This window comes from Antedon mediterranea, chromosome 9 (genome assembly GCF_964355755.1).
Source record: "Antedon mediterranea chromosome 9, ecAntMedi1.1, whole genome shotgun sequence".
NCBI classification, from domain to species: Eukaryota; Metazoa; Echinodermata; class Crinoidea; order Comatulida; family Antedonidae; genus Antedon; species Antedon mediterranea.
Genome location: NC_092678.1, coordinates 24,890,530 through 24,909,490, shown reverse-complemented (window position 1 = coordinate 24,909,490; position 18,961 = coordinate 24,890,530). Strand labels below are relative to the sequence as shown.

The window sequence follows — 18,961 nt, the reverse complement described above, 5'->3', positions numbered from 1 at the left end:
AATTATAAAGAATTAAGAAAAATGTTCTGTGTATGTTATTTACATTGATATCATTTAGTTTTTTCATTTATCCTGTCACTGTGCATACGTTTTTGCGTTAAGCGTACGTTTTTGCGTTAATCGTACGTGTTTGCGTTACATTTATCGTTTTTACGTTACACACACGTATTTGCGTTACATTTTTTATTTTTTGCGTTACGTGTAAGCCACATTTCGTTAGACTATGTTGAACATTTCCTCAAATGCTATAAAATGTTTAATTATTATGACATCGCTTTAAACAAAATATGGGGTAAAACAGGACTGCTGTACATACAATCCGCGTATCAAATGATACAAAATTATTGATTATTATGACATTAAGGACATCGTTTTAAACAAAATATGTGGTAAAAAGAGGGAAATATTTGATAAAAATGTAACTGCTGTTGCAGCCAACATACATATGATTAAAATATCAACAATCCGCGAATCCGGGACAATCAACTAGGCCTACAATAGAGAACATTATTTTGTATTTTTACAAAAATGTATCTATAAAAACAAATAAACAAGACAAACATGATGATTATGGTGTACACAAGAGGTACTGAAATAGAAAAGTTTGATGTTTTGAACTCTCTCCATGAAGAGACGGATATTTGACTAATTATATCAATGACAACCCAGATCCCGTGTCCGTTTCGACCAATCAGAATGCTTGAAATGGTTGTTATTTTTAGATTTCATTCGTTGGCTACATAAGTCTGTACTTAACAGCAGGAGACAAAGTTTTAGCATCTAAATATCGATAATCGGTTATTACTAATTTAACTAATTGATTATCCAGACTCCGTTGTTTTAGAATAGTCTTATGGGAGCGTGTGGATCCAAGTGTAAGCAGACTAAACGGTAAATTTATTCTTTCTTTTTTTTTAGTCAGAACTTTCATTTCGTCTTCTCTTCGCCATTTTTGCATAAAGTTTTTTTTTCTGTCAGTTTACTCTTCTTTCAAAAACATTCTAAAGAAACTTGTTTATTCGGTGTCCCACGGTTGGTTGGTTTAGTTTTTTTGTCATTACTTATTAAATGTATTAGTTTAGTTTTATCTTGATTTTAGTTTGTATTTTTCGACAAAATAATTGTTAACGAACTTGTGATTTGACCTGCTTCATAGCGGATATTGAGTCACCGTTAGTTGTTGAGAATGTAAAAGTTGATATCAATGAGAGTGGACTGGGGGTATGCAATATTTGACATCAATCTGCCTCTTGGTTTTTGTTTTTTTTTTTACTTTAAAAATGGTATAATTCAACTGTATGGCTAGGCTACAATTCAACATATTGGTGGTGGGAATAATCAGTGTATCTCTTGCAGCTTGACGTAATTACATTTTCTTTTCAAAAAGTTTTCTTTGAAGTTCTGAAAACATAATTTCCAGTTTGGATGAAATTATCAATCGTGTCGCCGATTGGTCAATTCTTGCATTGCGCGCTAACGCGTGGTTCCCACTAGAGACGCAACGCAAGGACGTACGCGCAACGCAATCGAGTTAACCAATAACAAGCCACTGTTCGAATAATCCATCGGGTGTGTCAAATCATCTACGTTGCGTCGCTATTGTGGGATTTAAGGTAATTTTTGGATATTGTGTAAAATAATTTTAATGTAATTGTATGCCCGGAATGAAGTTTATAAAAATACGTCACTTTGTGATTAATAATAAATGGGTATTTGTTTGTCATTATTATTTATTGTTTTGACTTTGCACGGAAGTTGCGGGGGTAGAATTGAATAGAACTCTGATTGACCAATAAAATCGCGAGGTTATTTTAAGAACACACTCCTCAACATATAAAACTTAGCGACAACTCAAATGACACAGAAACCAATCGGCATTACTTGTGAATAGTATTCTGTATAACCCCATATCAGGGATTTATTTATTTCCAAATACAAGTGCAATATTTTTAGGGTAAGTCTATAAATTAATGATTTTTAACGTAATTGTTCTGACCAAGAGAGGTATACCTATGGTTTATGTAATGGTTCGTTCCGCGTGTACTTTTGTATGTTAAAACAAAGTTAAAACATTATTTGCTAATTGATTTAATCGAGAAAAAATGTTAGTAAATGAAATGTTAGATCTAAATAATTTCGAATAATAATATACAGTACAAAATTCATTTTATAAGCCGTTTCAACAAAATAATAAATACCCCCGTGTTATAAATGGAATGTTCAAACGGAGTTTTAACCAATCATGGACGACTACTTACATTGATTCCCAGCATTCTCGGTGATGATGTCATTCATTCAGGGGTATCTGTATTGCTCAATGCAGAGTCCCCTCCAGGGCTTATTGAGGTGTGGCCATATTGTCATCAACGGTAATTTTCCAACATCGGGGGAAAGAAGGGCAACTGTTTTGAGTGTAACGGGGTGTTTGTTTCCTGGTCGATTAGTGCTAAAGTAGTTTATGGTGAGTAGTTAGAAATGAAATACAGGGACTTGAATAACACCAGCCATTAGAGTAGGATTTTGGCTATACATCGAGCTTTAGTTTACCTAATGATAACGTATATGAATTGGTGTAAATTTAATCTGAATTGTGTTATATATTCCCGGAAGCGACGGACGGCGATCGGCGGTGGTGGCGCGGTGATTGTTTTTGTACGGCATATATTCTACACCTGTCAAAATTCATTGTCATTATTTTCACAATAATACAGTTTATTATGATAGTTTGCAAGGGTGATTGATGATTTGAATGAACTATATGGTCATTTAGAGAGTTAAACTCGCTTTTCATTTGCGTCTTGATCCAGTGGTCATGGAGGCCGCCATTTTGAACTGCTGATTATTTCTAAACAAAATGGTGGCTTGTGGTGTATCAACAAATGAATGAGTTGTACTTTTAATTATGGGTGGGGCTCCTTATTACACCTAAATCTGTACTTTATAGCTTACGTAAAAATGTTTGTTTGAAAATACATTTTATATTCAAAGGAAATATGTGAAGCTTGTTTTATTGTTGCATTTATATTTTAGTTTTTGAGTGTGTTTTTGTTGTTTGGTTTGGTGCACTTCATTCATTGAAAAACCAGTGTTGGACCTTATCAATAATCACACTGTGAATACTTTACTGAGGACTTTAACTAATTTGTCATTCCATATTATCAGCGACAACCTACATTACATGTAACATTCCACCTGCATTTTCATAAAAAGAATTAAAATACACAAAATTATATCATTTGGTTGTCTGATTTCTATCCATTAAATATCACACACTGTTGAGGAAGAATTTTATTAATACATTTTCTGGGTCATTCCATCTCAGTTCACCCAAAAAAAATGGAATTTTAAACCCTACCTCTTCCAATTTTGATGAAATTTGGTATATGGGTGATTCATAGCAATTAAAGCCAAAATTTCAAATTTTAACTTTATCGGACCAACGGTTTTCGAGATATCGCAATTTCAATTTTCGGTTTTTACGCAAAAAAGGGCGCGGCCACCACGTTTCAAAGAGCTGTATCTCGGGAACTATAGGTTCGATTTTAAAAGCAAAGGTATTTTTGTAAAGGGGAGACCATAAGGAATCTAAATATTCTAATTGTGTGTGTTTTATGTTAATTTTAAGTTGAATAAAACTTTGACATATATTTTGACCTTGAAATTGACCCTGTGGAACACGCCCGATTTGTTGGTGACTATCACGAAAAATGTAGCCCTACGTGTCAACTACAACATATAAAAAAATTGGAGGGGTTTTTTTCTTTGTTTCCATGAAATTACAATTTGAAGTTGACATACCTCTTCCTTTCAGTGTATTGTTGGTGTTGTTATACTTATACACAGTGTGAACACTAACTGTTAAGGTGTCTTATTGTTACGCTTTCTCATCAGGCCCACTTAAACAGTAGATATATTTTGATATGAGAAATACTGGGTAACTCACATACTTTTCAAATCAATTTTGACACATAGTTTAGTGTCCTTACTATGTTATTATGCACATTAACATATGCATAATAAGTGATTGCAGAGAACATACAACAGTTACTGTATATGCCTTTTTAAAGGTTGTCATCCCCTATTTAAAAACAAAACTACCAACCATGAAAAAAGTTCAGTATTTCACAGATGGATGTGGCGGCCAATACAAAAACAAATATAACTTTATTAACCTTTGCCACCACCAGGAAGATTTTGGTTTAGACGCGGCGCCGAGTGGAATTTTTTCGCTACATCACATGGCAAGAGTGCATGTGATTGTGATGGCATAGGTGGAACAGTTAAGAGGCTTGTCACTAAGAGAAGCTTATCAGCGTTTGACTGAATGTCATATTCTCACATCTCTTAGTATGTTCGACTACTGTGTAATTTTTTATTTTTATTTTATGTCTTTAGGCAATGTGGCCAAGGATTACCAATAGTTAATTAATCACTGTCCTATCAGATAGGTGGTAATCCCCCTGATACAGGGGCTATTGTGTGAACCAGTTGACCGGGGTAACCCCCTACTCTTTTTCGAATAATGAACTGGGTTCTTTAAAGTACACACAGGTTATAACTGTGTACACTGGACCTACGGTTTATAGTCCTTATCCGAGAAGACTTGTTCCACCACCAGAACTAGGAGCGAGTCGGCCTCGAACCCTTGCCGATGTTGTTGTTGGCTCTTTAGGTACAGTAAACGGCGCCCCTGCCTTAAGCGCTCGGCCATATGACTCACTCATATGGACATTCCAGGCATCAACATTTTTCATGTGGGAATAGATGAGGTATCTACTGTGGAAAAAAAAATAAAGCCGAGATTCAACCTCGCCCAGACCATCAAGGGTACATTACAATATCATTGTTCCCGTTTCTCTGGCACAGATGCAGGTCTACAAACTTAGTACCCAGATAAACCCTCCGGATGTGGTAGTGATTCAAGAATCTTTCAGTGATGAAAATGAAATTGTTGCTGATACACAACCCACCATTATTAGACTTCAGAATTTTGTGTGCTGTAGTTATGATGGTGTCCCATGGATTGTTTTGGTTGTGGATGTCTCAGAAGAGTTTGGGGATTATCAAATTAAATTTATGCATCCTCATGGGCCAGCGAAAACCTTTTATTGGCCGTCCAAAGAAGACTGTTGTTGGATTTCTGAATCAAATATACATTGTATTATAGCCTCTCCGTTTATAAAATCCTCTTCGACTAGGAATTACAGTATTTCCCAAAATGATCGCCACAACATTTCTAAATACTGTTTGAATTGGCCAGATGACAAGGAGTAAAGGCCAGACATAGACAATTTAACATTATAATATTTATATTTAGTTTGTAAATAAAATTATTTTTGGAATACATCAAATTGACATTGAAGTAATGCATGGACATACACCAAAAATACACTAAAAGGAAGAGGTATGTCAACTTCAAATTGTAATTTCATGGAAACAAAGAAAAAAACCCCTCCAATTTTTTTATATGTTGTAGTTGACACATAGGGCTACATTTTTCGTGATAGTCACCAACAAATCGGGCGTGTTCCACAGGGTCAATTTCAAGGTCAAAATATATGTCAAAGTTTTATTCAAATTAAAATTAACATAAAACACACACAATTAGTATATTTAGATTCCTTATGGTCTCCCCTTTACAAAAATACCTTTGCTTTTAAAATCGAACCTATAGTTCCCGAGATACAGCTCTTTGAAACGTGGCGGATGCGCCCTTTTTTGCGTAAAAACCGAAAATTGAAATTGCGATATCTCGAAAACCGTTGGTCCGATAAAGTTAAAATTTGAAATTTTGGCTTTAATTGCTATGAATCACCCATATACCAAATTTCATCAAAATTGGAAGAGGTAGGGTTTAACTCATTGGGTGATCTGAGATGGAATGACCCTTCTATGATGGTTTATTGGATTTTTAATCATTAACATGTAATTTATTATTTATTATGTTATTTAATTTTTAATCAAACTTAAAAAAACTAGTTTCATTGACCTGGAAGTGGTCATTCCAAAAATCGACTTGCTATTTGCAGATTTTTACACGAAATACAAAACAAAAACATGGAATTAAATTAGAAGCCTTAAACCAGCATGGTGAAATGATGATCATCATATTCTGTTCTATTTGGAAAAAAATTCTGTCATTTATTGCGCACCAGTATCAACAATCGGATGGATGCTCGTGGCGCAGGATTAGGCGCCCTAGTAATTGTATGATAAATTATAAAATACTTACCATAGAGTAATTGCAATTTACAGTGGTTAGATTTAGTTAGTGATGAGTAAAATAATTTATGCACTTAAAAAGAGGGATGCGTGCTAAGTCACTACACAGATGGATTAAGGGAATGCAAACCCAGTTAAACAAAGCAGTAAATTATCATAAATAATAAAGTTCGCTCTAGACCTCTGGAAACATGAACAAGTATTGCGTTTCTGTTAGGAAAGATTTAGACAGGTAATATATCATGGTAATATGTTAGGAATAGAGAAGATTAACATTTCTATATATTGTTGTGGATGGGTTTACCTTTGTCATCTACTTTTTCATCAACATTTCACTCGACCCTGAAACTCCTGGGAACTAAATGTAATTATTTGTCCTTTTTATTTTTCAGTGATTTTCCAATGGCGGCAATACGCAAAAAATTAGTGATTGTAGGAGATGGTGCTTGTGGTAAAACATGTCTACTAATTGTATTTAGTAAGGATCAGTTCCCAGAAGTATATGTACCAACTGTCTTTGAAAATTATGTCGCTGATATTGAAGTTGATAATAAACAGGTAATTATGTATTAGTTCATAAGATTATCACTACACTCCCAATATTAGCACTTGCATATCGGAAAAATGAGAAGACAATTCAACGGAACGGCGCTAAGTAGTAGTACATCAAGCAAGCATTCTGTCTTACTGTAGCTAAGCTAAATCTTATTCTCTATTTTGCTATGTGCGCTTTACAGTAAAACTTGTTGATATTATATTATTACTGATATTGAAATATCCTTTTAAATGTGTAAATAGCCAACAACAGTGTTGTTAATCCCTTTTACTAGGAACAGTATTTACACCACAAAACTCTTCCTGATATTAACAACAGGAAGAAGATTCCATTTGGTAAAAAATAGGAAATTGCTCAAGCGTGAAATTGTACTTGTGTCATTGATCCCCAACTGGGAGCATAACTACCTTTAGATGGCCACACCCACATAAATTGACCACAGTTATGAACTTAGTAATACCGGTATTGCAATATTGAGTCAAGAGTCATAGATGGGCCAAACATTAATCATCAGACTGGTGCTTAAAATGTGATTATAAACACATACATTAACATTATAACAATCGGTTTCTTCAATCAATTTTATTGGAATTGTGAAAGTTACATCACAGCTGTTGTTTGTTTTCATTGTGACCCACAATATGTGCTCATTTGTATAGGTTAACTTCCTGGTTTGGAATTCCCACTCCTGATTTAGACACTTCTTTAATTTAACGTGTCTTTATACATGTATTCATAAACCTGTCCCTCGTCAGCAAGAATTTTAAAGTAGGCTAAAACATATAAATTGAAAACAAAACGAAATTGAAATATCTTCATTGCTAATGGTATTGTCAATTTTGTGTTATTTGGTGGAAGCTATTGTACAATAATATCTATTGTTTGTGTGGACAATAGAATTGAAGTTTGGTTAACTTTTACGATTGTGTCTTGCTACCATGTGACTTAGTGCTGTACTGGTTGGTACTGTTTGATACCTGTTAACGCTACACTAGACGTGGTTAAAAGAATACATTGTGTACAGTCATAATTAAGGAATGTGAAACAGGGAATTTATTTTACTCTAGTTATTTAGAAAATTTTATTACAAATACTGTACATTTTTTTAATCAAATTCAAAAAGTTATTTTAGGAAATACCTGTAGAAGCAGGAACAAGTGTAGATACAGTACAACTTCTGTTATTGGCCAATTCTTTTTGCTGGCCATAGAAACACTGGGTTATGTTTTTCTGGCATATTGGTTCACACGGATGTTTTGTTAGAATCCAAATGACCCAGTGTGAACCGACTCTGTTACATACAGCACTACACCACTTATTTCTCACAGGAATCGGTGGCTGTATTCACCAATCACACTTGAATATTTCCCTTAAATTTTAAGTATGTCACTTAACTCAATAATATTTAAGTATTTCCCTTAAATTGTATTCATTTAGATAAGAGAATTTTGTGGGTGTTTCCCTTAGCCTACTGTAAGTGTGAATGGTGAATACGGCCACTGGCCTCAGCATTCTGAATGTAGTTTCAATGATTAATATTATTATTGTTTGTATGAGTAATTGTTTAAAATGACAATCATTAAAACTCTGTATTTTTTCCATTTATCTGATACAGGTTGAATTAGCATTATGGGATACTGCCGGGCAGGAGGATTACGACAGGCTTCGACCGTTGTCATACCCTGATACAGACGTGATTCTGATGTGTTTTTCTATTGACAACCCAGACAGTTTAGAAAATATCCCAGAGAAATGGACACCTGAAGTAAGTACTATGTTTATTACCACTTCTTTAAACCAGCTTAAAATATTTAATTTAAGTACATTCCATAAATTGTTAAATTATAGATTTTCACTATTATTTCCATTTATTGTCATTTGCATATAAAATATATATTGCTCTGGGATAAATAAAAAAGTAACAATTACAAAGTGTCACATGACTCTCGTACAGTATACTGACAAGCATTCAGTGCCCGAATGGCAGCTAGATAAAAGCTGTTGCGAAGCCTATTGGACTTGAAAAAGGAAAAAATATATAAATGCCAGCCCCAGAATCATACCCCCTCTAAAATATTGTATTTGTTTATCATTTTAGGTAAAACATTTTTGTCCTAATGTGCCCGTAATCCTAGTTGGTAACAAGAAAGATTTGCGAAATGACGAAAACACGAAGAGGGAGCTAGCCAAGATGAAGCAAGAACCAGTAAAAACAGAAGAAGGGCGCGCAATGGCTGATAAAATCCAGGCATTCGCGTACCTAGAATGCTCGGCTAAAGCGAACGAAGGCGTACGAGAAGTGTTTGAGACCGCAACACGTGCTGCACTGCAAGTCAAAAAGAAGAAACGACCACGTTGTAGAATTCTCTAATCAGTTTCAAGTGCTCTGTAATTTTTTAATTTTATCCAACACACAAAGCGCTAAGGTTTTATTCCTTATACGTTGTTGTTGTTGCCATGACCTCTTTGTGTATATTTTTTTCCATGTGCACGTCATCCCACATGCTATGGGACCATTGAAGGCTGCTGGTCTGAACTTTGTATGAAGGCTTCTTCACCGGGGATAATGTATATACAATACTACTAGGTCTTAAGACATGGCAACCACCTAGTCCACTTGTTCACCGGGGATGGTGTATATACAATACTACTGTAGGTCTTGGGACATGGCAACCACCTACTCCTAGATGCTAATTATTGTCTCTTATTCATAGCTTTGCGTTACTAGGAGACATATCATTTCTTGTAGTACATGTAAACTGCGTATAATTCAGCTAAAAGGAATAATATTTGGAAGCAATGGTTATAATCTGGATTAACCTTTATGTAGAGAACATTGTAATCATTATCATCTCTTGTGAAATGTTTCCTCTAGAGCAAGTATCATTTTATCCACCCAGCTGTCTTTGTATTTAATATTTGTTAACCAGACAAATGTTTGTTAAAGCCATATAATTCCATAATTATGCACTGTTGAATATATACAAATGTGATAAACATTTTTTTTATTGTTGTAAGTTGATGCAAATCAATAATAGTATCTATAGTGCTTATTTGGCAATATATTCTTTTTAGAATTCTATACAATTGTGATTTTGACATTCTGCACTCTTTCCAGAAAGTGTTATTGGTGTTCAAATTACAATTATTTTCTCTCATATTCTTCTCCTATTTACACTTTGTGCATAGAAAATATAAATTCTGGAAATTAGGAATTTACGAGTGTATTAATTTTTCAAATTATCCTTCACAAGACCCTTGAAATGACTGTATTTGTTTCTCTTTGAATCTTTTATTATATATTCTAACCTAAAGCTCTGTCCACACTATCAAACTTTATATGCGACACAAAATGTGCCCATATATGAATATGATGTCATATCTCTACCATATTTGGGCACATTTTTCTTTAAAACTTAATAGTGTAGACAGCTTACTGTATGTAAGCATGTTGGTGGTTATTTAAAAACTATCTTACTATTATTACATACTGCTTTTTTGTACAGAAAATTAAGGTAAGCCTATGTATGCACTACAGTAAATGTGGATACCAATTTACTATCACTAGGTTCCGATCTAGATCCTGTTATTGCTTTTATTATTTTTATATTTTGTCATTTAATATAGGAATATACGTAGTTTTGGAAGTAGATTTATAACACGTTGATTCAAATATGTTGATTTTCAGTAGGCAACTGGTTTATAGATATAATACTGTTGAGCATATGTAGCGATATTAATGTTTAATAATTTATAACCAATATATTTTGGTTTACAGATCATTTCTCATTCCGTCGATATCCATCAGTAGGGTTTTAACAAAATACTCTTGAGTGGGGCAATATTTACAGGAAGAATCTGTAATTTTTCTGGCAACGTATTGCCTCGTTAGATTGTTGTAGAAATATTTCAACCTGTTCTCGGTATTCTGTGTGAAAAATAAACGTCATGAAGAAATGCTTACTTCAACAATTATTGTTTATGTTTATTTGTTTAGTTTGGAGTTATAAAACTGAATAATTATTTTCTGGCGTCTCCTTTCGTGAGTAGACCACTCACTGCTTTTCAATACTTTACAGTACATTAATAATTTAGTACGGCATATGATTTTCGATAATGTATGACGGCAACAAAAAACACAACTACCCCCCCTATCGGTAGTCGATTGTTTTGTACCGATTGTCTCATAGCGGAACTGATTATTTCCATAAGACACACGTACCTTTTATTTATTCATGAGATATTTATTGAACTAGTGTATTCTAGCACTGCCTCACGGATAGACCACTTATTGCTTTTAAACTAAGATTACGGTAATAAAAAAAACAAAAATTATAAAATGAACAAAAGTTGATTTCGACAATTTTTAAGGCCAAAAAAACCCCCTCCAACCCTGCTGTGTTGGTAAACCAGTTCAAATAGTTCCTGTATCCGATAGCAAATGAATAATCTATTTCCCCATGTATACATCTTTTATTTATTATTCATTAAATTCTTAATACAGTAAGTAGTTTTTAAACAAATATTAGTTGATTTTCAACAATAATTTTATGATAGCAGCAAAAAACACAACTACCCCCTCTATAACTACTCCACTATCTTTATGGTTCCCGTATCTCTCTCTGATGAGAATAACATTTACACACCGACCGGCGGCACCATACATAAATAATATAATTTTATATAAATAGGTTGCGCTTCATTAAATTAATATAATAATGCTTGTATGTCTTGTACGTAGGTGAGGCGTAGTAAACGTAAACATTTTATAGAAGCCGAGTTTTGTGACTGTTTCATCAATAAATGTAAGTGCACATTACATTATTGTTTTAAGGGCCTAGGCCTACACCCTAGCCTAGTCTAGCTAGCTAGACTGAGGGCGGCCTAGCTAGTTAGGCCTCAGAGCCATTATTATATAGAGCTCTATATATGGCTCTGTTAGGCCTACTAGGCTAGAGCCTGTTTATTTAAGGCCCTGCTACTATAAAATAGGCCTAGCTAGCTAGTAATACTACTCTACCTAGGCCTACGCCCTATTTCTACGGTAATACTGCTGCAACTATCTCTAGGCCTAGGCCTAGGCTACTACTACTACTGTGTAGGCCCTAGTGTAGTACTAGGTAGGTAGTGTAACCACGGTGTAGACCTTCTATTCTACTATAGTATTTAAGTAGTAGGCTACTAACTTATATTGAACTCTTCCGCTCAGCAAATATTAATATCAGGCTTTAAAAAAAACGTTTTAAAAACTGGGCCAATTTGATGAATGTCCCGATCATTTCTGTGAACAGCCTAAATAAAACTTATTATATTATTAAGTCAAGGAATTATTATCTACGTATAATTCTTTTGTTTGTTGTTTTAAGACTAGAATAAGACGACCTGAATCCAAGATGTTCATCTACACAGCTATAGCCCTCTGCGTTGTCGGATTGCTTTTACATTTATTTTCACACTCTATTGTACCAGTATCTGGAGATGTAGCCTTTAAAACATTTCAATGGACATATCTGCCGGTTTATCTACTTGCAATGGGTATGCCTTCATTTTATTTTTAATCAATCAATTGTATTATGTATATTTAAAATATTTTTAATACCTGTATGTAATAAATTATAATACTATACATTCCAAAGTGGCTGAAATGAGTCATTATCATATCATATCATCAGACATATATAATCATTGTCATATCATCATCATTATATCATTATATTACATCATATATCATCATCATATATCATATCATCATCATCATATCATCATCATATATCATCATTATCATCATTATCATCATTATCATCATATCATCATCATCATCATATCATTATCATATCATCACCATATACCATCATCATATCATTAATATATCATCATCATATTATTATTATTATTATTATTATTATTATCAAATTCCAGTTGCTGATTGGCTACAGGGCCCATACATGTATGCGCTTTATGCTAAGTATGAGATGACAACTTTCCAAATCCAGCAGCTATTTGTGGCAGGCTTTGGTGCTAGTATGTTATTTGGAACGTTTGTTGGTTCATTCGCAGATAAATAGTAAGTATTGTCTCCTCTGACATAATTGACTGTACTACTGAGGACACAGTACAACTGGGTCAGAGGGGCCTACCATCTGACCAATTAACTTGGCTCCTCTGACATAATTGACTGTACTACTGAGGACACAGTACAACTGGGACAAGAGGGGCTTTACCATCTGACCAATTAACTTGGCTCCTCTGACATAATTGACTGTACTACTGAGGACACAGTACAACTGGGTCAGAGGGGCCTACCATCTGACCAATTAACTTGGCTCTCTGACACAAATCTTCTTCGCAGTAGCCAAACAATTATCAATTTTTTTAAATACCAGTTAATTAGGAAACAACAGAGGAGGAATTGTTGAAGTCTGACAAAAGACTCCAAATGACTGTAATGTAATGATATAGATTTATAAAAATCATTTTATTGCAATTCAATTGAGTTCACCAATTTGCCCCAGAAAGGTCCAGCATCACTGTTTCTTTATAATTATTGTGTATTATAACGTATTATTGAATAAACAACTGTGATATTCAATCAACCAAGCGAGTAGAGTCTTTAATACAGCAAAATCTCCCACAAATTATATTACATTACAATCATGGACCTATTTATATGTCCATGATACAATCATACAGTATTCTGAAGTCAAGAACTTAATTAATATCCTAATGTCTTTTTCAAACAGTCAGGCTGCTCTTTTTTCAGTATATCTTGCATGTTTAAATCAATTTACTATATCATGCCATAAAACTGTAATAAGTTACATACATATGGATGCATCTGGGAGATAACAAAACATCTGCTGCTCTTTATACAGTACATTGTATAATAACAGGTGTTTTTATATTTTATTTACTTTGTGTGCATATTATGATATCTCTAATCTGTTTTGCAAATGAGAAGAATTTAATCTGTATTTTTTTGTTTGTACACATTTTATTTTTTATTGTAAACCTAAGATTAACTTGTTCAGATAATTAACATAATTTGAGTGTTTTGTGTTTTTATTGTAATTTGTCAACAAAAATATAAAAATAAAAATATAAAAATATATCAGTCTAGAAAGACTGATAACATAAAGTCATAAATAGAGCATATTCTGTACAGTAACTAGGGCAGGTATTTATTTGTTTATTTTTGTTTTAATAATTTCGGTAAACACATGGGGTTTGATAGGTACAAAAAAGAACTGATTGTAGCTTTAAGCCTGTTTTCCTGTCGACGTATTCGACGCTATCTTCGTTGATAGTTCAACGACGATCGTTTGAAAACGATTAAGTTGAAATGATAACGATAGCGAGTACCTTTTCCTGTAAATCGTTAAAATGTTAATGTTTACGTAGAAGATCGCCGATTATTTTTAACGATAACGTCTAATAACGTCGACAGGAAACCAGGCTTTACAATCATTATCTGTTTATTGTTTATAGTGGAAGAAGAAACAATTGCATTTTGTACTGCATCCTGTATGGCTTGTCCTGTATCACCAAACATTTTGCTGATTTCTACATATTAATGGTCGGCCGGCTTCTGGGAGGAGTTGCTACATCGTTATTGTTTAGTGCGTTTGAGGCGTGGCTTGTCTGTGAGCACAAAAAGGTATGTTAGTACAGTATTACTAAACTGTTTCACCGAACATATGCACAGTGAATTGAAAGTCATGATGCGTAAAATGTGCCATGATTGTACTCTTTTGAGGTGACACAGAGTAATGCCCTGACCTATGACTTATGAACTTGTTAATTCCTTGACACTCTTTTGACCATCCTATGTCCAGGCAGCATTTTTTTTCCTATCCAATTAAGGCAGAAACCTTAATTATTTTCTATTACAAAGAATTGAAAGATAGCTGATCTGCTTCCTAAATATACTAAACCTAACCCTCTATTAAAATAATCTCTCTTAACTATTAAAAAAAACATGTTCTTGAAAGACCTTGAACCTAGGGCTCCAGCGTAATAGGTTAAAGCCTTTTACCACTAGACCAAACATTTCTGTTGGCGACCGCTGTTTACACAAATTATTTCTCTCTCTGCATACTTATATAGCACCCTCTATAATGTGCCATATTATGTCATAATTATTCTAATGAATTATTCATGATTTCTGGCTTAATTGGATAGGAAAGCAAATAATGCGTCCAGGCTAAGGCATACAGTAGGCCGTTGCAATAGAAAGCTCCTATTCTCTATATCCACTTTTACCCCTCCACATGTAGATTATATTTTTTGCTCATATGCTTCACTCACCTCACTTGCTCGTTTCTTGGTAACCACTCCTGCTGTTTCTTTTTAAGCGTGGTTTTCCTGACGAGCATCTTACTTCAATCTTTGCCCTACAAACTTTAGGCAACTCTCTGGTAGCCATCATATCTGGTGTTGTTGCTCAGTGTTTCTCAGACATGTATGGCATGGTGTAAGTAACAACACAACAATGTAGCGCAGTGAGTTGACCAATCACAGGCGACAGAGTGGATGATCCGTTGTGTTGTGATTGGTCAAATTGTGTTGCGTCCTAAAGCAAACCAAGCTTAAGAGTTAGTTTATGCTTTTACCAAGTATGTTTGCTTCATAAGCACAGTTACCGCTAACTTTGGTGGGTAATTAACAAGATTTGAACCTAAACTTTGTTGCTTTATATGCCATACCATTAGACCACTGGGTCATTACAGTATGTATGTTGTATTATTACAGCATGCTATATGAGTATTATAACTTCAACATCGTTATTTTTGCAGAGCGCCTTTTGATGTGTCTCTTGTCGTACTTATCATTTTAATAATTGTCATCATCACGTCATGGACTGAGAATTATGGAGACTCTTCAGCTAATGTTATGACTTCATTTTCATCAGCTTTCTCATCAATTCGAAATGGTAAGCAGCAGTATATATTCGTAATAAACACTTGAATTTGCTGTTAAAAGCATTTTTTTTTGCCCAAGCAAGCTGATATACTAATAGTTTTATAAACCAATCTTGGGCGCTTGGTTGAGTTTTCTCTGTGCTTACATTTTTATTCTAGGTCTACTACTATAGTTAATTTATTTTCTCCAAAAAATAATGTATAAATGTCCTTTTTTTCTGTAATTTGTAATAAAATTAATATTATTACTATTTATATCTACTACGTGTGTTTTGTATTTGTTTGTTAGACCCTGTTATATTGTACCTAGGCCTAGTACAGTCACTGTTTGAAGGGGCCATGTATACTTTCGTTCTTGAGTGGACTCCAGCCCTAGAATTGACCCAGTCAAAATTAAATATTGATATGGATAAACCATTAATTCCTCATGGATGGATTTTCGCCAGCTTTATGGTAAAACATTTGGATTTGTTTGACTGATTTTGATTGATTGATTAATTTTGATTTTAATTGACTGATTTTGATGGATTGATTTCATAGGATTCATAAATAAATAAAACTGTAAATGTTTTTTTAAGGTGGCAGTCATGATAGGATCATCAATTTTCAAACTTTTAAACAAAGTTTTCTCTGTCGAGTCGTTCATGCGTGTCGTGCTTCTTGTTGCAATGGTGGGATTGGCCGTTCCAATATTTAGGCCAGAGGTAAGTGTCTACTGTGGTCGTCTTAGAGTAGGCTTTTTTACTGGCTTGTTCGGTTGGAAAATTTGCAATTTTTAGTTCTAAAATAGAAACTGAATGAATGTTGCATACTAAAAATCTTGCTTTTAATTAATTTGTTTAATATTTTGGTTAGCAACAACCTGCTGTTTACACTGGGTTTCTTGTGTTTGAAATGTGTATTGGTATTTTCTGGCCAGCCCTAATGGAGATGCGTAAAAGATATCTCCCAGAAGAGGGTAAGTGATGACGATTTTTATTTTATTTATTATTTATTTATACTGAATGACCTCTTCAGTCAAAGACATTTATGATCAGTGGCTGTGATGTACTAGCGGAAACCCCCTACTAGATGTACTAGGTTCTTTAAAGTGCACATGAGCTAGATGTGTACACTGGACCTACCTTCACAATACATAGAAATAAGCTGTATCTAAAATGTTGTAACCAAATGCTATTCTATTTCAGCTCGTGCAACAATCATGAACTTCTATAGGATTCCATTAAATCTGTTGGTGATAGTGATACTGCTACAGGATTTGACAATGGCGGCCATCTTTAAAAGCTGCTGTGTTTTTCTATTTGTAGCATTCCTTACACAATGCTTATTGTATAAGTAAGTACACATTATTACAGACAGTAGAACGTAGCATAGGGTCACTTTTGGCGCCTTTTGTCTCCTGAATCACGATTGGCCATAAACATATGATATTGCCCTTCTTTCAATTTATTTGTTTCGTTTCGTCTATTATAAGTCTTTAGGCACATGGCCAAGGAGTAAATTATTCACTGTCCTATAGTATTCTTATTCTTATTCTTTTATTGCCAAATATAAAATACATGAAAATCACGACATACAAAAAAAACAATAGAACCAACTGAGTGAGCTGGCATGGGACACAAAAGCGAACCTAATCACTATGACTTAAAGCCTGTGTTCCCCACTCACCCAGTTAACAATAGAACCAACTGAGTGAGCTGGCATGGGACACAAAAGCGAACCTAATCACTATGACTTAAAGCCTGTGTTCCCACTCACCCAGTTTCACAAGCAATGAATATACCATCTTAAAATATAATATACCAAAATTCCAAAGCTAAGTTGTAGGTAGGTTGTAATTCCTCTGACACAGGAGCTTTTTTTAAGCCAGTTCACTGGCCAACTGCACTATTTAAACTTAGATCTTTAAAGTACAAACTGTGTACACTGGACCTACGCTTTGTAGTCCTTATTCGAGAAAACTTGTTCCACCACTAAGAGTGATTCTCAAATCCATGACGATATTGTAGACTGAATATGGCCCAAAGGATAGGTTTCACTGTAGATATACTTGAGGTTATGCCCTCACTGTAAATAATAAAATTTGTTATACATAACTGTTTGTACTTATTGTTATGTTTCAAATTTTATTTCTGTGTATTTGACAAATATGATTTAATTATTTTACAGAAGCGTTTCCTCTGGTTATTATAAGAATCAAAGCAAGTTGGCAGAATCCAAGGGGGTTGTGCCTCTTACGGATGAACCACCTGAAGGACACCCAGAAAAAGAACAATTGTGCTGAGATTTGGCGCAATGTTTTAATGGTATTTTAAGTTGTTATGTCGGCTTATAAATCATTGTTTCTATTGTTTTCTGGATCCAGGAGATGCACAAATAATCTCACAGCTTTCAGAAGTCCTGTTTTTTCTTTTTTTGGAATTTGTTACCATTTTATATTATATTTATATTAGTTTTAGTGGGAAATTGGTTATACTAATTATAAGAATGAGTTAAAAATATGTATTTGATGTATATGATGAAATACCTCTTGGAGTGTAATCATGTAAATGTAAATATTCACCTTTAGATTAAAGTATATACTGCAATAATAAAAAAATAATATGGTAGAGAAATTATCTGTTAGAGAAAAGCAATTTATTGGCCACTCATTGAGGAACATTTTGTCCTGATGTTGGTGAACTATTTTGATTGTTTTTGTGATGGTGTTAGGCATCTGTTGTAATATCTACCTTTTCTAGAAGCCTTTCCATTTAACTAAATATAGGGTCTTAATTTCCACTGAAAAATAAAAATAGAACGATTAAAAATCACTATATTTAAGTATAATATAAGTAATAACTTAATATTTAAAATTCCAAATCAAACAACTGAATACATAAAAAGCATATATTATACATTCCACGTTTTTTATTAGAAAACAGTTTACAAATATTTTAAATATACTTACATTCCTTTTGAGTACCTTTTGTAGAATATTTCAGTAAACACGTTTATTGAATTTTATGTGTTGCTTTGTTATGCACATTTTGCCAAAGTAAATTTTGTAGTTATGTAATAACATATATGAAATTATTGTTTAAAATTAGAATAAATATGGCATAAAATGCTTGAATTTAAATTGTTTTGTTTACTATGTTTGAATATTAAAAGTGCGTGCTGCGTGCGTGCGTATTATTAGCATTGTTTGAACGCGATCGTCAACATGACTAAAAAGAGATTTTCACCCTATGTATATTTACCCCTAAAGTCTATTTTCCATTAG

General features: G+C 33.8%; 2 protein-coding genes across 5 annotated transcripts; both read left to right on the top strand.

Moving 5' to 3' along the window:
* Positions 1-1,867: 1,867 nt before the first annotated feature.
* On the top strand, positions 1,868-10,750 carry LOC140059624 (ras-like GTP-binding protein Rho1). Of its 2 annotated transcripts, none has more exons than XM_072105613.1 (4): positions 1,868-1,954; positions 6,615-6,780; positions 8,394-8,543; positions 8,877-10,750. In XM_072105613.1, exons 2-4 carry the CDS (start codon positions 6,625-6,627, stop codon positions 9,147-9,149), a joined length of 579 nt encoding a protein of 192 aa, XP_071961714.1. In that variant the 5' UTR covers positions 1,868-1,954; positions 6,615-6,624; the 3' UTR covers positions 9,150-10,750. The 2 variants fall into 2 exon arrangements, with proteins under 2 accessions (XP_071961714.1, XP_071961713.1); XM_072105612.1 differs by lacking the exon at positions 1,868-1,954 and adding an exon at positions 2,318-2,461.
* Positions 10,751-11,332: 582 nt separating this feature from the next.
* On the top strand, positions 11,333-18,705 carry LOC140058606 (molybdate-anion transporter-like). 3 transcript variants are annotated; one of them, XM_072104289.1, is made up of 11 exons: positions 11,333-11,583; positions 12,145-12,313; positions 12,698-12,842; positions 14,264-14,432; positions 15,130-15,248; positions 15,571-15,707; positions 15,986-16,149; positions 16,275-16,400; positions 16,552-16,654; positions 16,884-17,031; positions 17,866-18,705. In XM_072104289.1, the coding sequence occupies exons 2-11, from the start codon at positions 12,172-12,174 to the stop codon at positions 17,978-17,980; spliced, it is 1,368 nt and encodes a 455-aa protein (XP_071960390.1). In that variant the 5' UTR covers positions 11,333-11,583; positions 12,145-12,171; the 3' UTR covers positions 17,981-18,705. The 3 variants fall into 3 exon arrangements, with proteins under 3 accessions (XP_071960390.1, XP_071960388.1, XP_071960387.1); XM_072104287.1 differs by lacking the exon at positions 11,333-11,583 and adding an exon at positions 11,669-11,822; XM_072104286.1 differs by lacking the exon at positions 11,333-11,583 and adding an exon at positions 11,679-11,898.
* The last annotated feature ends 256 nt before the right edge of the window (positions 18,706-18,961 follow it).

Coding starts and splice junctions, on each gene's coding strand:
- LOC140059624 (XM_072105613.1), top strand. CDS start 6,625: ATGGCGGCAATACGCAAAAAATTAGTGATTGTAGGAGATGGTGCTTGT. Junction 6,781..8,393: donor TTGAAGTTGATAATAAACAG/GTAATTATGTAT, acceptor TATCTGATACAG/GTTGAATTAGCATTATGGGA. Junction 8,544..8,876: donor CAGAGAAATGGACACCTGAA/GTAAGTACTATG, acceptor TTATCATTTTAG/GTAAAACATTTTTGTCCTAA.
- LOC140058606 (XM_072104289.1), top strand. CDS start 12,172: ATGTTCATCTACACAGCTATAGCCCTCTGCGTTGTCGGATTGCTTTTA. Junction 15,249..15,570: donor TCAGACATGTATGGCATGGT/GTAAGTAACAAC, acceptor TTATTTTTGCAG/AGCGCCTTTTGATGTGTCTC. Junction 17,032..17,865: donor ACACAATGCTTATTGTATAA/GTAAGTACACAT, acceptor ATTATTTTACAG/AAGCGTTTCCTCTGGTTATT.